Consider the following 11,157-nt stretch of genomic DNA (forward strand, 5'->3'; position numbering starts at 1 on the left):
TTGAAATAAAGTACTCAGGTATTAAAATATGAAATAGTGGTAACATAATAAATAAAAAGTAATACATAAAGTAAATATTATTTATTTATTTATAAATAGTATTTATAAATAATATTTATAAATAAATATTATTTCTTAAATAATAAATATTATTTCTTAAATCCATGAGCTGCCAGGGCAGTGGTGAGTCCATAATGGACATAATTAACAAAAGTAATAAATATCAAATGTTACTAAAGTATTAAAATAAAGTGCTAAAGTATTAAAATATTAAACAGTGATAATACAATAAATAGTATTGATAAATAATATTTATTAATAAAATAAATAGTGTTTATAGTTACATTTAATAATTTATTTATCATGATTTGCCACGTGGTGCCTTAAAATTTAGAATTAAAATTTAGAATAAATACTTGAATTTGGTTTCACTCTGCCACTTTGTGCCTTAAAATTTGGGATAAAAATTTCGAATAAAAATTTCAAATAACGCCGTTAATTTTGATTCCGCTCTGCCACTTTGTGCCTTAAAATTTGGGATAAAAATTTCGAATAAAAATTTCAAATAACGCCGTTAATTTTGATTCCGCTCAGCCACTTTGTGCCTTAAAATTTGGAATAAAAATTGAGAATAAAGCCATTAAATTTAGTTTCACTCTGCCATTTTATGCCTTAAAACTTAGAATAAAAATTTGGAATAAATACATTAAATTTGGTTTCACTCTGCCACTTTGTGCCTTAAAATTTGGGATAAAAATTTCGAATAAAAATTTCAAATAACGCCGTTAATTTTGATTCCGCTCAGCCACTTTGTGCCTTAAAATTTGGAATAAAAATTGAGAATAAAGCCATTAAATTTAGTTTCACTCTGCCATTTTATGCCTTAAAACTTAGAATAAAAATTTGGAATAAATACATTAAATTTGGTTTCACTCTGCCACTTTGTGCCTTAAAATTTGGGATAAAAATTTCGAATAATAATTTCAAATAACGCCGTTAATTTTGATTCCGCTCTGCCCCTTTTTGCTTTCAAATTTGGGATAAAAATTTCGAATAAAAATTTCAAATAACGCCGTTAATTTTGATTCCGCTCTGCCCCTTTTTGCTTTCAAATTTGGGATAAAAATTTCGAATAAAAATTTCAAATAACGCCGTTAATTTTGATTCCGCTCTGCCACTTTGTGCCTTAAAATTTGGGATAAAAATTTCAAATAATAATTTCAAATAACGCCGTTAATTTTGATTCCGCTCTGCCCCTTTTTGCTTTCAAATTTGGGATAAAAATTTCGAATACAAACCCGCCTGGCAGCCGCTGACTTGGGTGTCTGTGCCCGCAGTCGGCGGCCGAGTACGTGAAGGCGCGGCTGCCCGAGGTGCTGAGGCAGCACCTGCAGGACTACGAGCGGGACAAGGAGAACAGCGTCCTGTCCTACCACAGCATCCTGGAGCAGCAGATCCTCTCCATCGACAGGGAGATGCTGGAGAAGCTCGCCCTGGCCTACGACGAGGCAGGTACGCCTGAGTTCTCATGTTCCTGCCCCAAAAATCCCTGATTTTCCCCAAAAACCCTGGTGCGGGTTGAGCTTTTGTCCGTGTTTCTGTCAAATGTTTGATCTTTCTCAAGTGATTCCTCATAATTCTCATTTTTCTGCCCCCAAAATCATTCATTTCCCCAGTCACTTTGTGCAGGTTGAGATTTTGTTCTCTTTTTTTTAACTGTTTGTTCTCCTTAATTGGTTCCTCAGAATTCTCATGTTCCTGCCCCAAAAATCGCTGATTTTCCCAAAAACCCTGATGCGGGTTGAGCTTTTGTCTGTGTTTCTGTGAAATGTTTGTTCCTCCTCAAGTGGTTCCTCAGATTTCTCATTTTTCTGCCCCCAAATGGCTCCTTTCCCCAAAAACCCTGGTGCGGGTGGAGCTTTTGTCCTTATTTCTTTGAAATGTTTGTTCCTCTTCAAGTGGTTCCTCAGAATTCTCATGTTCCTGCCCCAAAAATCGCTGATTTTTCCCAAAAACCCTGGTGCGGGTGGAGCTTTTGTCCGTGTTTCTGTCAAATGTTTGATCTTTCTCAAGTGATTCCTCATAATTCTCATTTTTCTGCCCCCAAAATCACTCATTTCCCCAGACACTTTGTGCAGGTTGAGATTTTGTTCTCTTTTTTTTAACTGTTTGTTCTCCTGAATTGGTTCCTCAGAATTCTCATGTTCCTGCCCCAAAAATCGCTGATTTTCCCCAAAAACCCTGGTGCGGGTGGAGCTTTTTTCTTTGTTTCTGTGAAATGTTTGTTCCTCTTCAAGTGCTTCCTCAGAATTCTCATGTTCCTGCCCCAAAAATCACTGATTTTCCCCAAATACCCTGGTGCGGGTGGAGCTTTTGTCTTTGTTTCTGTGAAATGTGGTCTGTGATCTCTGTCCATGGGTTCCTGACCCCTGCCAGGGTCCCAGACCTTCCCTGGATTCCCACACACAGGTGGAATTCCAGCAGGTGGAATTCCAGCAGGTGGAATTCCAGCAGCTGCCAGCCAGGAACGCTGCACGAGGAGGGGCTTGAGGGGCTCCAAGGGCTCTGACACCGATTTGGGTGTGGTGGGCAGGGAAACACTTCCAGCAGCTTTTCCAGCCAGGAAACCTTTCCCATCCCTCTTGGAAAGTCCATTTTTGCACCCCCAGGTAAATCCTTTCACCCCTGGGGTGTTTCCCAAAGTGGGATGAGTTCAGCTGCATCCATTTGCCAGGAGAAAGCTGAGCTGCTCTGGGTTTGGCACCATTTTGGGTGTTAATTTGGCCTTTCTGGCAACATCCACTGTCAATAAAGTGCAGCCTTGGTGGAGTTCCACATCCCAGTGTGGATCTTTCCCTCTTTTTGTGATTTTTGCCCTTTAGGAAATCAATCCATCGGAGCTACAAATAAAATGAGTTTGTCTGGAAATAGTCAAATGCTGGCAAGATTTTCTGTGAGGTTTGAGTAAGGAATCTTTAAAAAATGAAAGGAGGCCAAAAGTGACAGATGGGGACAAATCCTCTCCTAATCTCTAAATCCTTTAGTTTAAAAAGTGGCATTCTTGACTAGCTAAGGCTGGGGTAATTTTGTGCAAGAATATTTTCTCCCAACAAAGCTTTGCTGGCTCTTAATCCCATTCCTTTGATTCACAGCATCCCTAAATATCTGAGGTGGTCAGTGCCTGATCTGTGGCAAATTTTGGTGATTTAAAGGCATTTTGGCTTTTAATTCCAGCGTGCCAGGGAATTCCAGCCTGCTGAGAGGTTCTGGAGGTGGTTTTGTCCTGAGGGAATTTTTTTTTTTTTTCCTTAATGGATGGCCCTTCTTCCCCAGGAATACTGGAAAAAATTGAGTTTCATTACTGCACAACAAAAAAAGAGATGGAATTCATTTTTCCCTGCTGTCAGGCAGTCCTGGAGATGTTGATATTTAGGGATTGCATCCAGAGCCAGGTGCCAGGCCCAGAATGGGTTTTTTTTTTTAGCTGATATTTGCTGGTTTTGGGTGAGGGAAGCAGGAAGGGGAAGATGGGAAGTGGAGAGGAGATGGAAAATGGGAAATGGGAAATATTCCTCCCATTTTAAGTGGGCTCAGTGCTCAGGGGGGTCACAGCTGGGACTCCCCAGTCTTGGAAGTCGTCCCCACCTCCACCATCCTGGCATTCCATGACAGGAACGACATTTCCCTGCTGATCAGGAATATCCATTTCATGACAAAAAATGTGATTTTTTTTTTTTTTTCACATCTAAAAGCAGTCCCTGTGGTTCTCTGCCTCACACTGATTTATTAAAAAATCTGGATATTGATCTAGTACCAGTACCCAACTGTGACAGACAAAACCTCTCTGACAGTGTAAAGTTAGGAAGTGTGTGTTTATTGTGTGTGGGATCATTCCCAAATCCATACTGCTCCTTCCAGGTGATGACAGAGCCCTTTTATCCATCCAAGTATTGAACACCCAAAATACAAATACAAATTCATCATTTTGGTACATCCCATTCCCAAATCCACACTGCAGCTTCCAGGTGATTGCAGAGCCCTTTTATCCATCCAAGTATTGAATACCCAAAATATAAATACAAATTCATCAGTTTGGTACATCCCATTCCCAAATCCATACTGCTCCTTCCAGGTGATTGCAGAGCCCTTTTATCCATCCAAGTATTGAATACCCAAAACACAAATACGAATTCATCATTTTGGTACATCCCATTCCTCGCTTCGTGTATTTGTCCCTTGGAATGGGTCGGTGTCCCTTCCATGGGAGGGGTCCCAAAATGAGGAAGTCAATGAAGTCTTCCTCCTTCTGACCTTTCCACCTTTCCAATGCCAATCTGACAAATGAACTCTTGGTAGAACTCCCATTCCTTGTCTTCAGTTGGTTTCAGAACAGAGGAGCCCCACAATTGTCTGATGTTCCTAAAAGCAATTTGTCAATTTATATTCTTCATTATAAACCCAGCTAACTCAACATTGTGCTGACGAGCAATCAGTTATTAGTTAACCACTAACTCTTAACTCCATCAAGGCCTACTCATTTATTTTAAATGAATAAAATTATTTTTAAATGCCCCATTTTCAGTCCTTCCCCAAACCCCTTGTGCAGGTTGAATTTTTATCCTTGTTTTTGTGAAACGTTTGATCTTCCTCAAGTGGTTCCTTATAATTCACATTTTTCTTAACTCCATCAAGGTTAACTCATTTATTTTAAATGAATAAAACTATTTTTAAATTGCTCATTTTCTGCCCTTCCCCAAACCCCTTGTGCAGGTTCAACTTTTCTCCTTCCATAAATTCCTGATTTTTGGGCTTTCCCAAAAAAAAAAAAAAAAAAAAAAAACTAGTAAGGCTTATCTCTAACTAAAACCTTAGCTCCTGTAAAATCTCTAAATTCCCTAAATTGACGTTTCCCCACTCTGCTGTTGCTGCAGGCACCACGTGTCTGATCGCCCTCCTGTCCGACAAGGAGCTGACCGTGGCCAACGTGGGCGACTCCCGGGGCGTGCTCTGCGACAAGGATGGCAATGCCATCCCCCTGTCCCACGACCACAAGCCCTACCAGCTGAAGGAGAGGAAGAGGATTAAGAGAGCTGGTGAGTTGTTGGAAGGTTCTGCTTTTACTTGTCACTAAAATGGGCATTTTCCCCTGGGAGAGGTGGGACGCGCCCAGCTGAGGTGGCGGCAGATCAAATCTCTCCTTTTCCACCCAAAATTCTGCTGGGGTGTCCCAAGGCAGAGGTGGCAACAGATTAAATCTCCTGTTTTCCATCCAAAATTCCACTGGGATGTCCCAGGGCAGAGGATCTCCTGTTTTCCACCCAAAATTTCGCTGGGGTGTCCCAGGGCAGAGGTGGCAGCAGATCAATCAAATCTCCTGTTTTCCACCCAAAATTCCACTGGGATGTCCCAGGGCAGAGGATCTCCTGTTTTCCACCCAAAATTCCGCTGGGGTGTCCCAAGGCAGAGGGGGCAGCTGATCAAATCTCTCCTTTTCCACCCAAAATTCCAGTGGGATGTCCCAAGGCAGAGGTGGCAGCAGATCAATCAGATCTCCTGTTTTCCATCCAAAATTCCACTGGGATGTCCCAGGGCAGAGGATCTCCTGTTTTCCACACAAAATTCCAGTGAGATGTCCCAAGGCAGAGGTGGCAGCAGATCAAATCTCCTGTTTTCCACCCAAAATTCCACTGGGGTGTCCCAAGGCAGAGGTGGCAGCAGATCAAATCTCTCCTTTTCCACCCAATATTTCATTGGAATGTCCCAAGGCAGAGATGGCAGCAGATCAGATCTCCTGTTTTCCACCCAAAATTCCACTGGGATGTCCCAGGGCGGAGGTGGCTGCAGGTGACCCACCCCTTACCCAGCTGGGTGGGGTAAGGAGAGCAGCCTTCAGCAGCCCAGTGACCATCCCTTGGGATCTCCACGTGGATAACCAGGAGCATCCCCAGAGCTTCAGCCCCAGCCCTGCCCAAAGCCTGGCTTTGAGAGGCCTGGCCTGAGCCTGAGGGAGGTTTAGTGCTAAAATCAGCTTGGAATGTTCCAAAGAGTTCCTTGGATGTCCCAAAGAGCAGCCTGGATGTTCCCCAGAGTTACCTGGATGTTCCCAAGAGCTGTCTGGATGTCCCAAAAGCTCCTTGGATGTCCCAGAGAGCTCCTGGATGTCCCAAAGAGCTCCTTGGATGTTCCCAAGAGCTGCCTGGATGTCCCAAAGACCTTCTGGAAGTCCCAAAGAGCCCTTGGATATCCCAAAGAGCTCCTTGGGTATCCCAAAGAGCTCCTTGGATATTCCCAAGAGCTCCTTGGATGTTCCAAAGAGCTCCTTGGATGTCGCAGAGAGCTCCTGGATGTCCCAAAGAGAAGCTTGGTGTCCCAAAGAGCCCCTTGGATGTCCCAGAGTTGCCTGGATGTCCCAAAGAGCCCCTTGGATATCCCAAAGAGCTCCTTGGACGTCCCAAGAGCCCCTTGGATGTTCCAAAGAGCTCCTTGGATGTCCCAGAGCTCCTTGGATGTTCCCAAGAGCTGCCTGGCTATCCCAGAGAGCTCCTGGATGTCCCAGAGAGCCCTTGGATGTCCCAAAAGCTCCTGGATGTCCCAGAGAGCTCCTTGGATGTCCCCAGAGCTGCTCCAAGCGTTGTGTTTCCCCCCAGGTGGATTCATCAGCTTCAACGGCTCGTGGCGCGTGCAGGGCATCCTGGCCATGTCGCGCTCGCTGGGCGATTACCCCCTGAAGAACCTGAACGTGGTGATCCCCGACCCCGACATCCTGAGCTTTGACCTGGACAAACTGCAGCCAGAGTTCATGATCCTGGCCTCGGACGGGCTGTGGGACGCCTTCAGCAATGAGGAGGCCGTGAGGTTCATCAAGGAGCGCCTGGACGAGCCGCACTTCGGGGCCAAGAGCATCGTGCTGCAGTCCTTCTACCGGGGCTGCCCCGACAACATCACGGTGATGGTGGTGAAGTTCAGGAGTAGCAGCAAAGCAGAGGAGCAGCAGTGAGGAGCCCCCGGGCCCGCTCAGGACTCAGAACAGTTTGGCCGTGCTGGGAAGCTCCGGGAACGCCGCGCGGGCGCTCCCGCGGCAGCCGGTCCCTCCGGGCTCTGCTCGTGGCTTGGCAGAAGGAGCAATACAACGAATCCACGCTGAGCGACCACAAGAATCCAGTTTGTCCCCGTGTCCCCGCCCCGTGCCCTCGCTGCTCCCTTGGAAGCTCCCGTTTCTCACGTTTCTTTAGGAATCCCGTGTAGGTTTTTGGTTGGGTCGGTCCCCCGTGGTGTGGCAGCCCCTGGCACGGCGGGGTCAGGGCGGTGCTGCTGCTTTTCCCTGGTGGTGTCACCGCTCAGGAGCTGCCCTCGTGCTCCTCATCTCTGGAAGGGTTTGTGGTGTGAAGGAGGAAGAGGAGCCAACTCTCAGCCTGCTGCCACTGCTGGCTCTCGCTTTGTTCAGCCTCACCCCAAAATAAAGCCCTGCCGAGCATGTGAGTAGGTAGAGCTCCTGAATGCCCACGTTGATCCGGGTGTGCGTTACTCCAGAGCAGCTCTTCTAGGCCATATTGTATCCAAACCAACTCACGGTGAACTTCAGCAAAGCCCTGGGAGTTCTGAACCTCCTGGATGGGAACAGAGCTCAGCAGCGATGGCAGAATGTCTGTCCTCCACCAGGAATCACCCTGACCTTATTTCTGCGGCGCGGACTTGGGAAGTGATGTGAGGGAAAATGGATTTCCCTGGTGACTGTTGGGAAGCTCACCCAAGCAGGGCGTTCCTCGGAGCTACCTAGCTGGAAGTCAAGCTTGTGGAAGACTTCCAGATGGATTTGTGGTGTTAATCCCAGGGCAGACCCCTCTGGAACGGGTTTTTGGGATGACATGCAAATGCCAGGCAGCATCAACGCACTGTAGAGATGAAAGGTTGTGTTAAATCTAGATTTTAAAAGTATGTTTAGATCTAACTTTCAGTATTTAATTGTATTTTGGGATCTGTGACTGCTGTAGGTTGGAATGAGGAACAGTTTGGGTTTGCTGCACCTCTGGTGCCAGCTGTGTCATGGCAGAGGGACAGGGCAGGCAGGATTTTGGGTGGCTGCTTTATGCTTATCCTGCCTTACAGAAGTCCTTGGGATCTCCCAGAACATGGTCCTGGACCATCTGCTCAAGTCTCCAGGGCGATGGAGGCTGCCTGTGCTTGGCTGTGGAGCTGGGTCGGGGCTGTGATGGATTCCTGGCCGTGCCTGTTCCTTGGGGAAGGAGAAATATTCCTCATTCCCCAGCTGCCTGCCCCCCGCTCACCTGCAGGGCTCTGGGGTGGGGCTGAGCTGTGTGGGGAGGTGCTGAGGGGGTTGGGGTCTCTCAAGGCAAAAACTCAAAGAGCACAAACTTCTGCTCGAGAAGGAATCCCCCATCTTTGTCTTGTTTTGCCCTAGGTCAGCTCTCCCCCAGCAAACTTCCCTCCTTTAATTTGTCTGGGGATAATCTCAGCCCTCAATTGGCTCTGGTGGCATTTCCAAAATGTGTCTGGACCCCTGTGCTCGTGCTGAAGTCCAGGGAGAGCCCTGAGCAGTGTCCAGCAGCCTCTGTGCAGCAGGGATGGGATGGGATGGGATGGGATAATGGGATGGGATAATGGGATGGGATAATGGGATGGGATGGGATGGGATGGGATGGGATGGGATGGGATGGGATGGGATGGGATGGGACAATGGGATGGGACAATGGGATGGGACGGGATGGGACGGGACGGGACGGGATGGGATGGGATGGGATGGGATGGGATGGGATGGGATGGGATGGGATGGGATGGGATGGGATGGGATGGGATGGGATGGGATGGGATGGATGGGATGGGATGGGATGGGATGGGATGGGATGGGATAATGGGATGGGATGGGATGGGATGGATGGGATAAGGGGATGGGATGGGATAATGGGATGGGATAGGATAATGGGATGGGATAAGGGGATGGGATGGGAGCTTCCTGACTTTCCAATGCCCTGGCCTCATGCAGCTGAGCTGCAGCCTGGCTGCTCAGCTGAGCAGCTGTCAGGAATTGGGAATAATTCCTTCAGCTGTTCAGCGTGCAAAGGTAGCTGAGGTCAGAGTGCTGCCAGTGCAGCCCCTGGGCGATGATTCCCTGGCAGGGCTGGATCCTGGGCTGGAACGGCCCAGCAGCAGTGGGGAGCAGCTCCAGGCAGAGCTCAGGGTGTGGAGTTTGCCTTCCCTGCCCCCTTCACTGTTCCCCTTGTTCCCTTGTTCAGCACCTTCAGCTTCCTCTCCCCATCCCTGGCAGGGCTGTCCTGGCCAGAGCCATCCATGCCAAGGGTCTCTGCTCAGCCCGGGGGTTTTTGCTTCATTTGCTTTAAAAAAGGAGCTTCAGCTGCTTCAGGTTTACAGAGGAAGGACTGGTGGAGGTGAGAGGCTTTGTGTGCCCTCCCACATCCACGTGCAGTGCCTACCTGTGCTCCCAGCTGGAAGGTTTGGAAGTTTTCCCTCCAAGTGAAGGCGTTTTCCGACTTTCCAGTGGTGCTGATTTGTGCCAAACTCTGTCGTGACACAGCTGGAGGCTGACAGGATGAATTCCTATTGTCCATATTGCTTATGCAACCTGACCAGTGCAGGGTTCTCCCACTGCCTTAACACTGCATCCTCCAGCTGGGAAGGGCTGCCAGGGATGTCCCTCTGGAGGTGGCCAGGGATGTCCCTCTGGCTGTGGCTAGGAACATCTCCATGGATGTGGCCGGGAACGTCCCTCTGAATGTGGCCAGGGATGTCCCTCTGGCTGTGGCAAGGAACATCCCCCTGGATGTGTAGAGGAACATCCCCCTGGATGTGGCCAGGGATGTCCCCCTGGATGTGTAGAGGAACATCCCCCTGGATGTGGCAGCAGGGCTCCAGCCTTGCTGCTGCTCTCCTCCCAAAAACTGGGAGCTGCCTGGGCACAGCTGGGAGCTCCAGGGCAGCTTGGTGGCTTCATCCCATGGGGACATCCGGAGCCTCAGGGCACAGGGAGTGGCTGCCAAAGAGCATCCATGGATGGCTGGAGGTGACAAATGGACGCTGAGCCTGTGCTGAGCCAGGATGGGAACTGGGCTGTTCCCAAATTGGGATGTTCCCAAATTAGGATATTCCTGAACTGGGGTGTTCCCAAATTGGGATGTTCCCAAATTGGGATGTTCCCAAATTGGGCTGTTCCCAAATTGGGATGTTCCCAAACTGGGATGTTCCCAAACTGGGCTGTTCCCAAACTGGGCTGTTCTTGAACTGGGCTGTTCCCAAATTCATCTGTTCCCAGGGACGTCCCAGCTGCCAGTGCTGGGGAATTGGGCTTTTCCCAAACTGGGCTTTTCCCAAACTGGGCTGTTCCCAAACTGGGCTGTTCCCAAACTGGGATATTCCCAAACTGGGCAGTTCCTGAACTGGGCTGTTCCCAGGGATGTCCCAGCTCCCAGCTCACTCCCTGGGATGCTCTGATGATTCCCTCAGCCTGCAGCAGGGATTGCTGAGGAGTTCATCCATCCCTGGGATCCTTCTGGAATTCCAGGCAGGGCCGGGGCTGTCCCTGGCTCGGTGGCCCCGTGGCTCCTTCTGCTGGCCCGAGACATTCCCACAAACCCCACAGCAGATAGATTCCAACTCCCACTGCTGCTGTTCTTGCAGGGTTAAACCATTCCCAGCGGTGAAATTAAAAATATTGTGAAGGTTTTAGAATCCAGGAGGCAGAATTAAAAGTGCTGCATCAGCTTGAGCAGTGTTGGCTGCAGAAACACCAATGCCACAGCCTCAAAAAAACAAAAAAAAAAGGGAATTTTGTGTCTCAGGATACGGGACAGCCCTGCTTTAAAGAATATGGATTTATTGCTAATGTAGCTGATACTTGTTTTACACAGAGAAGCATTTAGTCAGTGATTATACTACAGAAAAAACACCTCACCAGCCTTTCATCCCCCCCAAGTAGGATTTTAGGCCTCTGAACAAAATTCCAAGTGAGAATGTTCTGCTGGAATTTGGCCACTGCAGAGCCCAGAGCTGCTGCCCCTTGTGCCCAAAATATTCCTAAACGGCCTTTCCAAAACTCCCAGAGAAAAAAAATAATGTACAGATAATTCATAATGAGCTGAACTTTTGTTACTTTTAATTTTCCAGCGCTGACTGGACAAGGCTTAG

General features: G+C 48.1%; 1 protein-coding gene across 1 annotated transcript in view; it reads left to right on the forward strand.

Annotated features, from left to right (window-relative positions):
* PPM1L (protein phosphatase, Mg2+/Mn2+ dependent 1L) overlaps positions 1–7,935 on the forward strand; it is a 54,736-nt gene extending 46,801 nt beyond the window's left edge. Inside the window, exons 2-4 of the mRNA XM_021541712.3 lie at positions 1,338–1,512; positions 4,932–5,093; positions 6,648–7,935. Coding sequence (XP_021397387.2) covers positions 1,338–1,512; positions 4,932–5,093; positions 6,648–6,997 — 687 coding nt within the window. The 3' untranslated portion in view covers positions 6,998–7,935. The remainder of the gene's footprint in view (positions 1–1,337; positions 1,513–4,931; positions 5,094–6,647) is intronic.
* The last annotated feature ends 3,222 nt before the right edge of the window (positions 7,936–11,157 follow it).

Source organism: Lonchura striata, chromosome 10, assembly GCF_046129695.1.
Source record: "Lonchura striata isolate bLonStr1 chromosome 10, bLonStr1.mat, whole genome shotgun sequence".
Lineage (NCBI taxonomy): Eukaryota > Metazoa > Chordata > Aves > Passeriformes > Estrildidae > Lonchura > Lonchura striata.